Raw genomic sequence first — 19,566 nt, 5'->3', positions numbered from 1 at the left:
CCCTTGACGGAAATCGAATCCCAGGACCCTTCAGTCAGTAGGCCGATGCTCTATCCTCTGAGCCAAACCAGCTAGGGCCTTAAGTAACAATTTTAGAAGGAAGGATAGAAGATAGTAGTGATCCATCATCAAGAGTACAATATATCACTTAATCAATTTTTTTTTAAATATATATTTTATTGATTTTACACAGAGAGGAATTGAGAGGGATAGAGAGTTAGAAACGTCGATGAGAGAGAAACATCAACCAGCTGCCTCTTGCACACCCCCTACTGGGGATGTGCCCGCAACCAAGGTACATGCCCTTGACCGGAATCGAACCCGGGACCTTTCAGTCCGCAGGCCGACCGCTCTATCCACTGAGCCAAACCAGTCTCGGCTAATCAATTTTTTATGTGCTTCATCTGTTATATACAAAATTGAAATAAGTTTTTTCCTTTTGGTAACATTTAGTTGTGTTTCTTAAGTGTAGAGGAGAGGGGTTCTGTTAATCCTCACCTGAGGATATTTTTCCATTGATTTTAGATAAGAGTGGAAGGAAAAAGAAACATTGATGTGAGAGAGACACATCGATTGGTTGCCTCCCTCATGTGCCCTGACTGGGGTTTGGGATTAAACCTGTAACCCAGGTAGGTGTCCTTGATTGGGAATCAAACCTATGACCTGAGGCTCTAACCACTGAGAACACTGGCCAGGGCAAGTTTTATTTATTCCAGAATATAGATGTGGATAGTTGCAGTAGAACTGTCTTATATGTTAAAGAGAGCTTATTTAAGGATCACTTTGTGTACCAGAATCTGACAGTCTGATTCTTTGGAAACCTAAAAACTCTTAGTTTAAATTGAGCATTTGCCTAACTCATCTTTGCCTTTTGAGGAAACTATTAAATTATTAAGTGATTTTATTTGAAATAGTTCTAAGGTATTTTCATGTTTTTTGGCATTACAACCAAAACCCGGACAGTAGTGTTTTTTTGTTTGTTTGTTTTTTAATAATTTAAAAATCAATAATTTTATTGATTTTTTACAGAGAGGAAGAGAGAGGGATAGAGAGTTAGGAACATCAATGAGAAAGAATCATCGATCAGCTGCCTCTTGCACACCCCCTACTGGGCATGTGCCCGCAACCAAGGTACATGCCCTTGACCGGAATTGAACCTGGGACCCTTCAGTCCGCAGGCCGACGCTCTATCCACTGAACCAAACTGGTTTCGGCAAGACAGTAGTTTTTAAGGAAGAGTAGACATGCCTTGAACATTATATATTATGATACCTGGAAGAGATTTTTGAAATCATCTTTTAGAAACCCTCTTCTTCGATAGATGGGGCAACTGAAGCCCAGAAGAATTATTTTATTTGCTTCAGCTTTTTCTTCCAGTTCTTAGCAAAACTAGGACCTTATCTTGTGTCTTTTATTCCCAGTCACATGCTGTTTCTTCTGTATTGTGTTGCATTGCTTGTTTGATCGTATTTTAAAATAAAAACAAAGTATTTTACAACATCAAAAGTTAAACACAAGTGTAGTGTGATCAGAAGAGAAATTATTTAACATTATAATTTTATTTGAATAAAATGAATTACTATTTATTTGCTATTTTTCTGTTTAGGTGAAAAGAGATTTGAATGCCCAGAATGTTCTAAAAGGTTTATGCGGAGTGATCACCTCTCCAAACATGTCAAAACACATCAGAATAAGAAAGGTGGTGGGACAGCTCTTGCCATTGTTACCTCGGGAGAACTGGACTCATCTGTTACAGAGGTGCTTGGCTCCCCAAGAATTGTCACAGTTGCAGCCATTTCTCAAGATTCAAACCCAGCAACTCCCAATGTTTCGGCCAACATGGAAGAATTCTGAAAAGCTATTTATAACAGACCGCTAGTGCTGCACTTAAGTTTACACACCTTTGGAAATCTGGAAATGGGCTGGTCAAGTGGACTACAGAGTAGGAAATCATGTTTTCATTCTTGGCTTCCTTAAGTATTCCAAGATTTGGGGTCAACATGTAAAGTGTTGAATTTTAAAAATACAAAAAATCAAATGGATGTACTGGAAACAGCTAAGTATTTCCTCCGCACTATAAGTTGTAGTTATTTGGAAATGTGTCATATATTGTTTAAACTGAATCTTCCCCTCTTTTAACATCATGTGTTAACATGTTTAGAAAGACAGACAGACCTTAGTAGTTTGCAGGCTGGACCTTAATTGGATTTGTTTTCTTTAAATACTCTCCAGTCACTAATAATTTATATGGATCCTTTTTTTTTTTTTTTTTCCCCTATAGCACAGAAAACAAAATAGTTAACTGACGGTAGGGACAATACTTTATTTTCTTAGTTTGATTTTTGAAAATCAACTGAAAATAGTTTTGGCCGTCTTTTCTAAATGTTAGAAATTCTTCAACAGTTGAATTAGGAAAGTTCCAAAAAAAGTAATCTGAGATGCATCTCAGGTCTTTATTACCACTACATTATAGTAGTGTGTATGCAGACAATCAGTGAAGTTTAACTACTTTCTCCATTTGGAGATACAAGAGGAACTTAGAGCTAAACTATACGTTAAACTTTAGATTAAAACCTTAGGAAAATACTGGGGTGACAGATGATTAAAACAAAATTCATGATTGCTTCAGAAAAAATGAGACAACAATATATAAGGTTTTGAAGTTAGGATTGATTATATTCCTAACCCTGGGTTGTACCACAAAATTCATTTTAAATGTTTATATAGGAAATATTTGCATAGAGTATCAGTCATTCTGTAGTTTCATATTCTGTAAATATGAGTTATGTTGACAGTGTGCAAAATTCTTTATGCTTTGACTTGGTAGCCAAAGAAAGAGTTATCAAAAAAAAAATTTAAGTCCAGCAGAAAATTATCTTGTAACTACATTATAATTTCCATTTTCCTCTCTACTAAAAATTTGCCAATCCTATTTTATATATACTACTGTGTTAGAAGGCTGATTAAGAATTTATAACACAGTAATGTTTTTATGTTATGTTAGTAACTGAATTGTCCCTAAAAAGGCAGCCTAACAAATATGTAACAGATGTGATATTATGAAGCAAAAATTATTTTTTAAAAATTGGAACCATTTTTAGTTATGTAAGTGACTAAAAAAAAAATGTATTTTGTTGTTTATGCAAAGGTTTTATAGGAAAGATGGCCAAAAGTTTCATATGAAAAATATTTGGATTATATCAATAGCTTAAATATTAGTAAGATATTTGCTATTTTAAAAATGTATTTACACAGAATCATAATGTAATTGGAATTGACCATTTGAAAACTAAAGTTTTTAATTGCTTGGTTTATTAACATCATCAGTTTAGGGACTGTTTGAATATAGGTACATGTTTTCTTGTGCATTCCCTATTATTTCAGGAAAAGTACTACTCATGCGAATTATCTTCCAAAATTGTGATATTTCTTGTATTTTTGATGAAGGAGAAATACTGTAATGATCACTGTTTACACTATGTACACTTTAGGCCAGCCCTTTGTAGCGTTATATAAAACTGAAGGTCTTTTGTGCTTTCAGTTTGTATAAAAAAGCTTTGAGATTAAAGGAAAAATTTTACACTGTGGTTATAAATTTCAAGTTTCTTAAAGCTTTTGTAGACTTGTAACAAAGTCTTTAAATTTTAGTTGGGTTTTGTAAATTGTTTTGTATATTTTATTTAATGTACTCTTAAACAGCTGATGTATCTATCTGGCTTTAAAACATCAGAATCAGTTTGTTTCATTTGGTACAGAGGAGCATTTGGTAGTGTTAATTTTAATTTTATTATATAGGAGCTGAAACATCAAATATATATTTTATCATGCCACACAATCAGTGCTATAATTTTTTTTTATGCAAAGAAACTTTCTTAATGTTTGAATCATGTTTTCTCAGAGTGACACTTTTTGTTGATAATACCAAGTATGAGCTCTCTGCACCATTATTCCATGAACCAGTTTTAATGCATACCTATGTATGCTCTTCAGAAATGGAAGTTATTTTTTAATCAACAATGAGGCCTATTATAAATTTAACAAACTGAGTCTGGATAGCTTTATAGCATATAAAATATATTAATTTGTGTTAGCAGGTGCACATTTCACCACTGAAATTAGAAATATCTTGACAGGCTTTTCTGCATACCATTCTGAATCCACTTTTCTCTTGTAAGAATCGTAAATTTCAGTGTCCTTTATTTGACTCAGTGGGATATAGCTGTTATAAGTAATAGGGCACAGATGTGCAGTAGAGTCTTGTTTAATGACATTTCACTGTTCATTCCCTTTGCCACTGTTATAATACTTTTCTTTATTGTAATTATCAGTGCAAAACTATGTATTTATCATGGTAGAACTCCAGTGTTAGAATAGTTTTTTCTTAAGATATACTTTCTTTGGTTAGGTTTGTGTATGTGTTGCTGATTACATTAGAACTTGATGTTAAGTCATTATTTATCACACTCTCATGAGAGCAGTAATAAAAGTGTGTAATCTAGGAGAAAAAGTTAATTTGTCAAACTTAGATAAGCATGATGTTTAGGTCCTATTTTTCAATTTTATAACTGTTTTATTGCAACAATATTTGTATTTAAGTCTTCATTTTAATGCCTTGTGGTGTTTTTTTTTTGTTTTTTTTTTTATTTTTATGCATGTCACTAAGTTGTCATCCCACAGAAATTGATGTGCAGCATAGGGTATTAAATCTACATAATGATTTTAAACAGAAATAGTTGATGGTAAAATGTAAATGTTTTGCAAAAATTCCTTATAAAAAGTTTTGTAGTAACATTTCACTTGTAAATTTTTTTTTGTATAAAAAAAAAAAAAAAAAGGAAAAAAAGATGACTTCAGAAAAAAAATCCTGTTTCCCATATCCTAGGATTTAGACTATTATTCTGCCAGCAAAGCCTCTGGGGCTGTAATTGACATTTTTACAGTGCTGATTTGTATAAATTTTGTTTTTTGTGGATTTGGAAATAAAATCATGTACAAGTTGTTGCCTGCAATAACAATTGCAAGTAACCTATAAAAATTCCCTTGAGTTTAACATGTTTCTTCATTTAATAATGTATACTGTAAAGCAGCAATAAATTCTTTGAACTACCAACCTTCTTATCACAATGAACACTGAAAAGAAAATGCTTCTCACTAGAAAGCGTATTGGCAACTCTTCATAATTTCTGATATTAAGATCTGATCCCCATTTCTCTGAACAGACTGCCAGAGAGCACCAGTTCAGATTTCATGTTAATTTGTAACCATTGCTATAGACATTTATGGAAATTAAAATGTGATTTAGAAACACTTGTTAACTTAAATACTTTTGAACAATGAATGTTAGGAAATTGTAGGAAGTGCTAAAAATGAAAACTAATTAAAACATTATTTAGGATCACACACTAAGAAGCAAGGTATGCCACAGATATGCTACAAAAGCTGTTGTCTTTTCCTCCTAGGAGGGTCCTGCAAATCTCATGAAGAACCTTACTGATACAACTGTTGTTATAACAACTGGTGAAATCAGGCTTCCAAGCCCAGGCCAGGTTAGATACGGCTAAGTGAGGGGTAGGGGATGTCAGGCAGCAAGGGGAAGTACACTGATGGAAGACACAGAAGTCGTGGAATATCTAGTAATCAGTGGGGGCTGTATGGTGAATGGGTAGCGCTTTACACAGCAAAGCCCTAAGGTAAAGACATGGTTATGGCACAACTTGGTGTAGTATGTGTTCATAGATGACAAGAAACAGTTAAGTGCATGGCACTCGGCCAAGAAGCAGTAAGTTTTTTAAAGATGTGTGAAAACTAAAGTTTTATACCTGGAAAAAAAAAGTACATTTGGAAGCATCAGGATGATCTTGTATAAAAGGGGGGATAATGCAATTAGTTTTAACATTTTGTGGGGTTTTTTTTTAATATATATTTTTATTTTAGAGACTAAGGGAGAGAGAAACATCAATGATGAGAGAGAATCTTTGTTGGCTGCCTCCTGCACGCCCCACACGGGATGGAGCCCACAACTCCGGCATGTGCCCTGACCGGGAATCGGAATCAGACCGTGACCTGGTTCACAGGCCAACGCTCAACCACTGAGTCACGCTGGTCAGGCTGTTTTGTTTTTTATTTAGTAAAACCAGTTAGATTCTTGGAATTCTGGGAACCATATAACCATGAACAAAACTGAAAGAGTGAATTCTTTTTGTTTTTTAGACTAGAGGCCTGGAGCATGAAATCTGTGCAAGGGTGGGGTCCCTAGGCCTGGCCAGCAATCGGGGCTGATCAGGTTCCCTGCTTGCCCACCTCCTTCCCTTGCCTGTATCCACTACCACCCTCACCCAGTTCCCCGTCCCAGCCCAGGACCCAGCCCCGACTAAGCTATCAGGGCCTGCTGGCTGGGGGAAGAATTGACAGGGTGGTCAGCAGCCCCCATTGGCGATTGGGGCCTGCAGGTTGGGGGCAACTCCTGCATTGAGTGTTTGCCCTTGGTGGTTAGTGCACGTCATAGCAACCAGTCATTTTGTTGTAAAGGTTGCTTAGGCTTTTATATATAGAGAGAAGATTATTGACATAAAACTGTTGGCAGAGGAATGCAGCACATAATATGGTGTGATTTAGAATGCCATTCATAAATATCCTAGCATTTAACAAACTATTACCTTCAACAAAGATAACTTCAGGAAATCAGGAAAAAAGTATAGCTTGTTTGCTATTTATATTTAAAAGTTCAGATGCTTAAAGGGATGGAGAAACTTAATATGCAAGAAATGTGAAATACATTATTTAAAACATCTGGATCATGTATTACTGCTCAAGGAGTAATATCTGTTTGATATACACACAGCTAACTTGTAATTGCGTAGCAGGATTTCTAAGGCATATACTTTTTTTTTTTTTTTTTTAATATTTGCTAATTGGTATAGGCCTTAGGCTGTGTTCCTCTTGGTATCTGTTGGCAATTAAATAGTTTAGTTTTTGGTACCTGAGAGTATCTCAAGTGCCAAGGAACTTAAGAAAGAAGGAAGGGAGGAAAATAAATCTTGTAAACCTTTATTTTTATCTGAGGTAATAGTTTGTCAAATGCTAGGATAATTTTTCCTGGAAGTAAAAAATGTTTCAATTAATGAGGTGACTAGATTTCAGAATACTGATATATACTCCAAATTTTTATGTATAAAAAAAAAAAAAATCACGGTACATTGTACTTTCTCCAAGGAAGTCAACCAGGAAAATTGGATGGCTGTCAAACAAAATTTTCACATGAGTCTATATTTGAAATGTTCCATAGAAACAAAATATTTTACCAGAATAATTTTTTTCAAGGAAACAAATAGCTGTGTTTCCCCTAGTGCATAACTGTGGTACTGTTTAAAATTTTGTTCAATGGAAGCATAACGGATTTTTGTTCCCTATATTTTAATAGAATTAAGTACACATATAGATAATATATATACTATGTATCACATTTTACATATATATATCAACATTTGAATTGGATTAAGTTCAAACTTCAAAATAAAACTATCTTGTTTTTAAAGCTACTGAAAAAGCTTAAAAAACAAACAAACATCCAGGCCTAAATGTGCATACATGGTCTATGGCCAATTCTGTATAAAGACTAGTACCAATAGTCTTCATAAACTACATTTTTATGTAGACCTCCTATTTCTGGACATTGGTTTGCTACAGGACTTAACGATAGCAATGACTAGTGGGTTGGTAGTTTGAGTTTCCACTCATTGAGCAAATATCGATATTAAGTGTGTACTTTGTACCACGTGTCAGACACAGACTAAGAGTAAGACAAAAGTCCCTATCCCTGCCCTTGAGTTCAAAGGGAACACAGGTAGGACAAAAGTGATGGGTGTGCTTAGGAAAGTCTCCCACAGTGATGTCTGAGCCAACCCTGAAATGAGGAGCAAGCACTGCAAATCAGGGTCCAAGGGGACGCTGGGGAAAGAGGAATCCAGCAAAAGGGAGGAGCCCAGGGCTGGACCATGGCTGCAGCATAACAGTCTAGACGTAGGGGTGTCGAACTCAATCAGAGAAGGGGCCAAAATCTAAAATCCAGCCTAAATCGCGGGCCAAATGGTTTACTGAACAGTCATAAACTGTCATTGTGATGGAAACGCAGCGGAGTGCAGTGATGACAGCGCGGTGCGGGCCACATTGCAAGGCCTGGCGGGACGGATTTGGCCCTCGGGCCTTGTGTTTGACACATGTGGCGAGGGACCAACAGGAAGGTCAGCAGGAGAGGGAAGAGGTGGGGGTAGAGCAGCACCCGTAGGCCCTATGATCCTTGCATTGGAGGGCCGAGGCCTATTCACAATGGGGATAATAACGCACAGGTCTGTTAAAAGGATCAAATGAGATAACACTATCATGCCCCTGACAATAATGCTCAGTAGAAGTATTGTTAATTATAAGTTAACCTAAAAGATGGAGGGCATGGGATATTTCCCAGCTGGTCCAAAAGGAAAATGCTTTGGAAAAAAAAGACAAGAATACTTTTCAATGTATGAAAAAAAAATAAGGGAGAAATTTCAGTCAGGATTTCTTGATCCAACTGTGTGTATTTTTCTCAAACTATCTACCTGTCTGTGAACTAGTTAGAGGTGCTCTATCTCAAAACTATAAGGTGGTTATTTTTCCCTAATGCCAAGCAAAACTGAGGTTTCAAATCCTAGTTATTTTCTAATTTTGAAATGTTAATTCCAACTACTACTTGCCTACCTCAAAGTGATAGACAACCATATGAGTTAGCCAAGCAAACAGGTGACTGAAAAAAACAGTTGCTCATGTGTAGTTCAATAACTTTGTGGATTTATGCGAGAATAATGTTCTGTATTTGAAATCATAAATGGACTCAAGTTTACAGGGATAAAGTACCTCTGTGTGTTCAGCTTCGTACCAAATTATAGTCACAAAAAAGAAAATGTCCGATTTGGTGTACAAAGGTTTTCTTATTCTAGACAACTTCCTCTTAGCCTTGGTTCAGAAAAAACAATAGGATGTTCTATGTTTATGAGCTCTAAGCTACTTTCACTTAGCTTTTCAGATTCTTTGTGGAATAAGATACAATACAAACAAATCAGCCAGACTGGCTTAGTGTCCTGCCAAGACTCAGGCACCTCTGGCTAGATCCTGCTCTCAGCTTCCAGCCTACTGGTCCATTTCACTTTCTTACCTTGGCTTCGGATCCTGTACTTAATCCGATTTACCTTTTTGGAGATCTTGTTGTTCAGTCAGTATATTTATTGAGCATCGATTGTATCAGATTCAGGCACAAAGGATGTTGTTCCTTTTTTCTGCACTAACCCTGCCTCCTTGCATCCCTAGGTTTCTGGGGCACTTGGCAATCCTCTCACTCTGTTCCTGGAGCTGGCCTTGAAGAGGCAGAAGAGCATTAAGCATGCAGTTACAGGGAGGAGCCAAAGCTCAGATCATGTTGGGCCAAATGAAGATGAACAGGTTTCAAGTCAGAGTCAGAGAGCCAGGAAGTCAGACGCTGGGAGCAAAGATCACACAAAAGCAAATTACAGGGAAGAGGAGGAAATTAAACATGAGCAGTTGTCTCAAACATTCATTAGTCTTTGAATCATGCCTTTCTAGGTTAGCTTGGCTCAATTGTGTTATTTATTGTCCTACTATGAAATGTGGTTTAATAAATATTTTATTGGTGGTATTATTTTTGAGATGTAGAAGCCATAATAAAGTTAGATTTTCTGCTGGTAAAATCATTCCTAGCTTGTATAATTTTATGTTGGAATTAAATACATCAGTAATTCATGGTGCTGTGTAAAGGCCATCATGATCTCCAAGTGTATGGTCAACCTGACGAGTTTGAAAATTGCTGTGAGGGAAATAATTCCAAAGCAAACAATAAGCTCACTGGAAAAAGATTCTAACTCAATTCAGAAATATTGTAAACGGTTATGCCTTTAACTAAACTATGTCTTTGAAGCTTTATGTTTTGTTTTAACTTATTTGTGAGATTCATATATGGACATGTGAAATGTGTGTGGTGTGTTTGGTGAAGTATCATATATTTCTAATTACAAGTTCGAAAGTCAGAATTAAATGCATAACTTACTCTGGTTTTGTATTGTAGTTGCTTCCTCTCACTTTCTATAATTATTTCGGCAGGAAGATAACCTTGTAAAATTAAGCCCTATTCAGTGACTAACTTTTCAGTCACGTTTTCGCCCAAGAGTAGTGGTTTTAAAACTATGTCCATAAGTTCTTTGATCCCCTTCCCTTGGATAGGTAGGTAAGCCTGATTCCGCTCCCTTGCGTCTGATGAACAGAATTAAGTGGGGTGGCTGCAACAGCATGCAACTGCACAGACTAGCTGACCTTTGGACAACTGCCACCTAAGTGACCTTGAAGTGGATCTTCTAGCTGTGACTTCAGCCCCAGACCCTATCTTAACTTCAGCCTGAGGGGAGACTCAGAACCAGAGCACCCAGCTAAGCCACTGCCAGATTTTTGACCAACAGGAAGTCTGTGAGCTAATGTTAGTTGTTTGTTATTTCTAGCTAAGTTTTGGGAGTTATTTGTCATGCAGCAAGAGGTGTCTAATACACCAGGAGTCATTAATGTTCGATGCCATCTATGCCATTAAGAGCAGGAATGATGCAGCACTTCTCAATCAATCAAATGCTCAATGTCCAGGGATTTCTTCCACACCAGTGACATTCTGTTCTGCAAATTTTGCTGCAGGTGTCTGAGCGGTAATAACCACAACGGATATGCCTCTCTGCAGACCACAAATGTCAGACACACCCCCAGTTTCAGAAATGCTAAAGTGTGAAAAGATGTGCAGCACAGAATCCATGAAATACATGTAGAGCTATGTTTACTATTTCCCTCCCGCTTCCATCAATCCCCTTCACCAAGACCTTGATCTTGCTAATTGCAGTTTTGTTGACCATTTCAGGACAAAACTACGGAGGTTCACAGGGAATTAACGGATTTGCGCCCCCCCCCCCCCCGCCCCAGTTTACATAGGGAGCGAAGGGATTGGGTAGCCGTAGGGAAGGAACCCTGATGTGATCCGAAGGAATGTTTTGGCAACCCTAACCTTCCCCAGCCCAGGCCACCCTTCCTGTGTCACAAAGAGGCACGCCCTCTTTATAAGGGGCTGGGAATGCTGGGATAGTGATGGGGGCTTCTTGGTGCTGGCAGGACTGGGGCCTTAAAGAGGTCGTGCTAATCCCTGGGGATGTGGGAATATTCTAGTTATGTGTGTTTTCCTATATCCCGGAACAATTCGCTATCAGCATGTTAGGAATATAAATATATATTTAGCTAGAAAAGCAAGAATGCAAATAGTGCTTACTGGCTTAGGAAGAAACGTTTGTGATGTTATGATGGGTTCTAGTGTCAATATAAAGGATATACTTTATAATTAAATATCTCCACTAAATCAGCCATCACCAGTGAAAGGGCTTAGGAAATTGTTGACACTAGACAGATGCAATGCTTAATTACACACATGGGTGGTGCCTCCAGAGGGACCTCTAATCCTCACTTAGTTCCCACCTGTCCAACTCTGAGCACCTTCTCTGCTGGCTCCTCATTTCTGATGTCAAGGAAAGGTTTAACAAGCAGGAATAAAATAATAATCTATAATAATAAAAGCATAATATGCTAATTAGACCAGACATCCTTCCGGACAAAGCAGTGGTGGGTGGCCGCCTCAGCAGTGGTGGGAGCCAAGCCCCTTGCGTGAATTTTGTGCATCAAGCTTCTAGTGTTTAATTTGATTCAGGGAAGATTCACAAATGATGGCGCTTGTACCCCCTACAACTTTACTCCCTTTCATGTTCTTTTGGTGAATTTATTTAATCTCTAAATCTTCTTCTCTGGAACTCGTGTGTCTAAAATAAAGCTTCCTTCTTGTTCTGATTGCCTGTAATCTAATTAGTCTCTTTTCATAGATTTCTTTTCCCCTTCTCCCTTCAGGGGCTCTAACTCTTTCCCTGCCTGAAATTGCTTGGGTCACAGAAGTCCTTTTCTTCCTGGCATCATTTTTTTTTTTTTTTTTTTGAAGGGCTTTCCCTCCCCCCCCCCCCCTTTAAAAAATTGATTGGGGTGACATTGGCTCATTAAATTACATTAATTTCAGGTACACAATTCTATAATACATCACCTGTATATTGTGTGGGTATTCACCATCCCAAGTCAAATCTCCTTCCATCGGAAGGGCTTTTTTTTTTTCAACTCAACAAATATTTGAGCAAAAATATGGCTAGCAATCTAGGCTAGATGCTACCGGGGATTTTTAAAATGCCATGGCCCCTTTAGTGCCTGCCTCCGAAGGGCTGAGTTCCCAATAAGAAATTTAAGAGCAGATCACCGCCATGCAAAACCGAGTGCTGGGCGAAGGTTTCCTCTCGACAGCCCTGCGGTGCTGCTGGCTAGCTCCTGGTCTCTATCAGTCTTTTCCAGGGCACCTCGGTATTTTCTCCCTAAATACAGGGTGGAAGGAGGGGAGAATAGGCTTACAGTTGTAAGCATGGGAAACACCATTTATTAAGTATCGTTTCTAATTATTGTAGTATTTTCTACATGAAAACTGTAAACCTACGTTTGCCTCACCCTGTATTGCAAAATTATGTCTTTCTGCAAATCCATTGGTTTTTCTACAGCAGTGGTTCTCAACCTTCCTAATGCCGCGACCCTTTAAAACAGTTCCTCACGTTGTGGTGACCCCCAACCATAGAATTATTTCCGTTGCTACTTCATAACTGTAATGTTATCATAATGTAACTATCTGTGTTTTCCGATGGTCTTAGGCGACCCTGCTAGCGGTTCTCAACCTGTGGGGTCCTGACCATTGGAAAACACAGATATATACATTATGATTCATTAACAGTAGCAAAATTATAGTTATGAAGTAGCAATGAAAATAATTTTATGGTGGGGGGGTCATCACAACATGAGGAACTGTATGAAAGGGTCACGGCATTAGAAAGGTTGAGAACTACTGTTCTACAGCATTTCCCCCTTTAATTCTTAAGTTCATGCTCATTCTCTGCAAAAATGCTTTAGCCTCCCCCCCCACTTTAAAAAAAAAAAAAGTCAAAAACAACAGTGGAAAGAAAACATAACTATTGTATGTCTGCTTTGAGGGTCCTTTTAAAATTTTTTATCTTTATTGTTGGAAGTATTACAAATGTCCCTTTGTTTCTTAGTTTTTCCCATTGAACCCCTCCACACCCCCTTCCCAGGCCTTCACCACTCTATTGCCAGTGTCCATGGGTTATGTATATAATTCCTCAGTTAATCCTATCCCCACCTTCCCTCTGAAATTTGTCAGTCTGTTCCATGTTTCTGCTTCTCTGGATCTATTTGCTCATCAGCTTATTTTACCCATTAGATTCCATATATGAGTGAAATCATATGGTACTTGTCTTTGTCTGACTGGCTTAGTCGGCTTCGCATACTCTCCAGATCCATCCATGCTGCTGCAAATGGTGAGAGTTCCTTCTTTTTGCTTTGGTTGGGCTTCACTTTCCACACAGACGCTCCTTCCTGTGACTTGCGTGTATGTGTTTTCAGTGGCACAGGGTCTCTGCGGACCCTGTGACGTGTCTGAGGACATAAACAGCGGCTCCCTGTCACATTTGCCCTTCGTCCCCTTGTTTCTGTGCCTTGATATCTCTGAAAATCCAGATAATAAAATTCCTCAAACCACATTGTTTCAACTTTCCCCTGTTTTTCCTTTTCTCCTTTCAAAAATCTTCAGTTGACCTCAGTCAAGGGCTTGCCCAAGAATAAAGTCCCTTTAATGTTTAGCCACACTTAAAAAAAAAAAAAAGTAAGAAAGGCTTGTAACTCGTGGGAATCATGCTAGTTTAACATGGTATTTTCCATGATGTTATATGTATTGGGGGCATCTGAGAGAAATAGCTGTCGATGGACATGCTTCCCCCCTTGCCCTGGGGAACAGAGCCCAGAGTTTGCGCAGGCTCCTCCTAGTGGCCACATCCCTCAGAGGAGGCTGGTCTTGAGAAGGGAAGCTCACCTGGGAGGTCCCATCGCCCTCGACAAATGCAAGGTTGAGGCCGGGGCACGGGATGTAATTGTAGCCAGTCAGGTGTAAGGGGCAGACTTCCGGGAGGTTTTGGAAAGTTTTCTCCGCTCAAAAGTGAAGACACTCCCTGTTCTGAACATGGTCACCCACAGAAAAGAGATGTGAACAAGTCTCATCCCTGAGTCACTCACTGAACGAACCAACTCCCGACTTCACTACAACCAGACCTGTCGTGTGACATGACAACCGTCTTCGGTGTAGGCTGCTGTGAGACGGGTTTTCTGTGCACTACCCTGGAGAGCACAGCCTCCTCTCGGACTATGCCCTGCGCTGGGACACAGACACACACACACACACACACACACACACACACACACACACGGTGAAGTGATTGTCCATCTCCTCTGCTGCTGCCTTTTATTCTTCTCCTCAGGGCACTCTTTTCTCCTTCATTTCCAGAGACCTCCCTATTCTTTTAAATAGCCTGTTTGTTTGTCAGATTTGAGGAGTTGTGCAATTGGATCACTTACCCACACAGAGGAATTGTGTGGAGCAATGGTTGGGGGCATCTTAGGCAGGGCAAATGGCTTAGGAGGCTTTTTCTGGAGACTGGAGATCATCTGCTCCTCTTACACGAGAGGCTGGTCCTGAGGGCTAAGTCTGAATTCATCCTTGGACGTATTCCACAGGAATCTGCTTTCCCAGAGGAGAGACGGAATAATGTTATTTAACCTCTCTCAGTGTCAGAACCCATTGATTCTATCCTTTTTAATATCCCTTCACCCCCTCACATACCCATCTCATTACCCAGATGAGATACCATATTAAAATATTTTTTTCAGCTTTATCCTATATAATAAAAGCCTAATATGCTAAGTGTCCCACCACTCATTTAGACCAGTCCCGATGATGCAACACTGACCACCAGGGGGCAGATGCTCTGACCAGTAGGTCAGCTTGCTGCTGGGTCCAGCCAATCCAGACTGAGTGAGACGGCTGGGCATGCCCTGGAGCCCTCCTGTGGTTCCTCCCAGGCACCGGTGGGGTCCATTGGCCTGGCCTGTGCGCTCTCCCAACCCAGGACCCCTGGGGGGATGTCCATCCGCAGGCCAAGCCACGGGACGCCAACGATGCAGGAAATCTGTGCACCGGGCCTGAGGTTGGGATGTAATTAAGATAACATGGTGTAAATTTAAAGTGTGCAATGGTAGTAAGATAGTGCTCCTGTTCCACGTAAGGAAACCAAAGCACCCAGAAGGCCAGTCGCTGGCTGAGGGCACATACACTTAGTCCCTAGCAGAGGTGGAATGCAGACCCAGTTGGTCTAGCACCAGCCTGGCCAGTATAAACCCAGTTTATCCCTGGATTTGAGAGCAGGAATCTGGTCTGCCTTTTCCTGGTGTAGTTCCAGCATCGACAGCAGTGCTAGGCACTTAATTGGCATTTGGTAAATATTTGTGGAGCAAATAAATGAACTCAGCACAGTACATGGCCCTTGTTGGCTGGTACCAGATAAATGTGAGCTTTTATTAAGGAAAAGCACTGAAAATGTGGGACTCCGGTAAAGAAAGTCAGTGTGTCTCTTTTGGTGTTACATTTTAACATTGTTTAACTGATCCGTCCACCAAAAGATTACTTAAGTATCTAGGCCAGTGGTCGGCAAACTCATTAGTCAACAGAGCCAAATATCAACAGTTACAACCATTGAAATTTCTTTTGAGAGACGAATTTTTAAACTTAAATTCTTCGAATGCCATTTCTTCAAAATAGACTCACCCAGACCGTGGTATTTTGTGGAAGAGCCACACTCAAGGGGCCAAAGAGCCGCATGTGGCTCACGAGCCTCAGTTTGCTGACCACGGATCTAGGGAAATGTACCTTTCTTGGCTGGTTACTTACTATTAATTACGGAGCCAGGCTCAGTGAATATGAATATTTTTATTTTTGTTCACTACGGATGTAGATAATTTCTGAAATACAAATTACTCCAAAAAAAAAAGAACCCCCTCCAGAAAGTTAAGATTTTATCGCCCTAAAGGACATTAAAAAGTATTTTTCTAAGTTTAGCAATCTTATCCCAACAGACTTTCTCCACTGCCTGTGAATCTTTTTCTAATTCTCATTGGAACTTCTCCATTTTGTTGGTTTCCTCAATATTGAGTTTAATGGGACTTTAAACATGTCTATTCTATATTTGGAGTTATATAGTTTTTTGAAACTTGTACTTTAATACTTGCACTACTAACTTTCCTGCTGACTCTGAAATTCATTTTTCACTTTCAACTTAATACAACTCTTATTTACAGAATTCCTGTTACTCAGGGGTTGAGGATGCAAAACTGGAATAAGCAGCACTGTGAGGTGTTTGCAGGGATTTCCAGACTTGCAACTAGCCACTGGAGCCCCAGTACGATCAAGGCTTTCCCGGAGCCTGTGTTAATTCAAGATTCTGATCACGTAACTAGAAAAGCGTGTAGGTGTCTGCAAGAGACAATTAAGATCCCCAAAAGATCCCTGGCTGGTTTGGCTCAGTGGATAAAGCGTTGGCCTGCGGACTGAAGGGTCCAAGGTTCCATTCTAGTCAAGGGCACATGCTTGGGCTGCGGGCTCCATCCCCAGTGCAGGGGGTGCAGGAGGCAGCCAATCTGTGATTATCTATCATCACTGATATTTCTATCTCTCTTTGCCTCCCCTTTACTCTCTGAAATCAATAAAAATATATTTCAAAAAAAGATTCCCCAAAGAAAAATTGTTGAGGCTCTGAATCTTGCTGGAAACACCTGTTTATCAATAGCCAATTATGAAATGGATTATTGAGGGCAACACTTCTTCGTAGCTCTCCTGGGAGGCATAGAGGTTGAAGTTTTTGCAGGTATCCCTGGGCCACCGCAATCAAGCCAGCTGTTCCCCTTTTGCTGGAGGGGTGCCTGGCCTTCCATTTGCAAAACACCCAGCACCTGCGAAGGGCAATAACCTCCGCCCAAGATGGAACTGCTGAAACCACAGCTGCTCATCCTTGCTGGGCGGAGATTCACCCTCCCCGGCGGCGCGGGGACATCCAGTGGGCGGAGAAGCCGAGGACACGCCTCTCCCCCCATCGGGTTTGCGGCCCGGAGCCCGAAGCCCCGCCCCAGGAGCCCCACCCCCTGATCTGACTCCACCCCCGTGGGACGGGGCGGGGACTCCGTCTCCCGGGCAACGGGACGCGCTGCTCCTCCTGGGCCGGCGCCGCTCCTCCCGCGGGGCTCACTGCGCGCCGGCACCTGCTGCCCAGGAGCCGCAGGCGGGCGCTCTGTGATCCCAGGAGGAGTAGGGAGCCTGCAGGGGCGCCTCTGCGGAGCCGTGTCCTCGCCCCCTGGGGCTGAGCCGGGGCGCGCGCAGCCGGCCAGCCCCGTGTCTCCTGGACGTGCCCGATGGCAGCCCCGGCGGTAACTCCGGGCTCCGGCCTGGAGGCAGCGGGCGCGCTGGAGGAGGAGGAGGAGGAGAAGGACGAGGAAAAGGAGGAGGAGGAGGAGAGGGAGGAGGAGGAGGAGGAGGAAGAAGAGGAGGAGGAGGAGGCGGCGGCGGCGGCCAGGAGAGCTCGGCGTTTCGCCCGAGACGCGCGGGTGCGCTTCCTGGGCGGCCGCCTGGAGCAGCTGCTGGGGCTCCCGGCGGAGACGTGGAGCCGGCATCTGCAGAGCGAGGAGCGCCGGCGGGTCCTGGCAGAGTTTCTGGAGAGCCCCGGCCCCGCCCGCCTGGTGTTCGGCGTCCCCGCCGCGGGCCGGCTCGCGGCCTCCCGGGAGGTGAGGAGCGAGCGGAGGGGACCGGACCGCGCCGCCCGCCCAGCATCACAGGTCCCTGGTCCCTGCTTAGGTGCCAGGGGGCAAACTCTCAGGCCCTTTACAAAACGTTTTCTGGAGTTCGCCCCGGACTCGCAGCACCCCCAGGTGCGCCCACTCTGCCAGGAGCGGCCATAGGGAGGCTCGGAAGGTGAGCAGAGCTGCTCCCCGCCTCCTGGGCGGAGGCGCAGGGGGCTCCGGTGCCAGGTAACCCCCTCTCCTCTCGCTCACCGGTCACCCTGGAGCCACTTCCCTAAAAAATGTATGTGGCCCGGATGACCTGATCGCCGTGAGCCCCACTTCACCCCCAAGGAAGATTACGTGACCCCGAAAAAGGCGTGCGGGGTCGCCTGCGCAAACCTGGAGTTGACCAGCCCTGGGGAGGGGAGGGAGCCTTCCTCCTCTCCGCTTCCTTTCTCTTCCCTCCGCCCTCCCCGCCCCCTTTAGTGTAGAGGGCTCGTCCCCTGGAAGGTGAACGTGTCACCTACAAGGGCAGCATGGGCATTTTAGTGTTTTTCACGTGTGAAAAGTTTGCAGCAAGATTTACAGTCTTTAGGTCTCACGGAGCCTCAGCGGAGTGCAAACATGTTACCGGCTTCGCTGGATGAGGTCCTGTTATTCCTCGGGAAGCAGGATCCCAGAGAAGAGAGACAGTCACAGGAACTTGCCTTCGGGTGTTGTGAATTTTGAAACTTTTTGCCGTGCTACTTTTATAATTATAGCTCATTTAAAAAGTTGTCCGTAGACAGAGAGATGGAGCACTTCACTCCGTTAGGCATCCGGTTTTCCTTCTTTTTGCCAGCGGTCTAGCTACAAGTTAGATTCTGCTTGTTAAACATGGAAGCTACATCTGGATTTACACTAATTATCTTGTTCCTGTTTCAGATTCCGAGAGATGCAAAACATAAACTCATTTATGTTGCCAAGAAGATTGCTGAAAGCACCGGCGTGAGCGATTTCCTTCAGACGGTTTTGTTTGGAGAAATCCCGGCCTCCTCTCTGGGACACGTCACTGCGTTCCTAGATGAGGTGATAGTCTCTCTTTAATGTTCGAGTCTTTCGATGTCCTCGGGGACAGTCGGGATTATTCGGGTCAGCTCTGTGTTGTTGTTGTTGTTGTGTTTTGTTTGTTTGTTTTTGGGTGTGTGTGTTTTGTTTGTTTGTTTTTTAAGAGAGAGAAGGTAGAAGCCAGTGATCTCTTGAGCCAATGGATGGAGTGTAACAGCTTCTAGGCTGCTCCTCAAAGCAGCGGAGACTTGCCGATGCTCATGTTCCACAGGTGGTATTTGTAGGACCATCTTTTTCTAAATAACAGCAGTCAATAAAAAGCAGCTTGAGTTGAACAGGCTCTTGTACTCAGCTAGAGGTTTTAAACTTTACATTCCGAGCAGAGACAACACTTTGGAAAGGGTTTTGGAAGTCAGTTTTTGATTCTTGTCAGTTTCTAAGTGATTAAGAATAACGGAAACAAAGGGTTAGGTATAGTTGCCTTCCTAGTCCCTCTCCTCTCCCCTTAACATCAGAGAGATGCCCCCCAGGTGACTGGCACTTGCATGTGTACCAGAACCACCTGGGGATTCAGGGAGAGGCGGGCTGGCCAGGCTGTGTGGTGGGCTGGAACTCGGCATTTCCAGCCTGATGCAGGGGCTTTGAGGAACACGGTACTCAGCGACTGTTGTGGCCTCAGAGCAGGGGTTCGCAAGCTCTGCT

The 19,566-nt window shown here is 41.9% G+C and overlaps 2 protein-coding genes across 5 annotated transcripts in view; both read left to right on the top strand.

Moving 5' to 3' along the window:
- The window catches only part of SP4 (Sp4 transcription factor), a 54,167-nt gene extending 49,130 nt beyond the window's left edge, over positions 1 to 5,037 (top strand). For all 4 annotated transcript variants that reach the window (XM_036429210.2, XM_036429209.2, XM_036429208.2 and 1 more), the window contains exon 6: positions 1,607 to 5,037. In XM_036429210.2, coding sequence (XP_036285103.1) covers positions 1,607 to 1,854 — 248 coding nt within the window. In that variant the 3' untranslated portion in view covers positions 1,855 to 5,037. The remainder of the gene's footprint in view (positions 1 to 1,606) is intronic.
- A 12,414-nt stretch (positions 5,038 to 17,451) lies between these two features.
- DNAH11 (dynein axonemal heavy chain 11) overlaps positions 17,452 to 19,566 on the top strand; it is a 196,412-nt gene continuing 194,297 nt past the window's right edge. The window contains exons 1-2 of the mRNA XM_036429948.1: positions 17,452 to 17,820; positions 18,742 to 18,885. Of these exons, the coding sequence (XP_036285841.1) occupies positions 17,452 to 17,820; positions 18,742 to 18,885 (513 nt within the window). The remainder of the gene's footprint in view (positions 17,821 to 18,741; positions 18,886 to 19,566) is intronic.

Source organism: Pipistrellus kuhlii, unplaced genomic scaffold (assembly GCF_014108245.1).
Source record: "Pipistrellus kuhlii isolate mPipKuh1 unplaced genomic scaffold, mPipKuh1.p scaffold_m20_p_10, whole genome shotgun sequence".
Classification (NCBI taxonomy): Eukaryota; Metazoa; Chordata; class Mammalia; order Chiroptera; family Vespertilionidae; genus Pipistrellus; species Pipistrellus kuhlii.
This window is presented reverse-complemented; position numbering and strand designations above follow the sequence as displayed.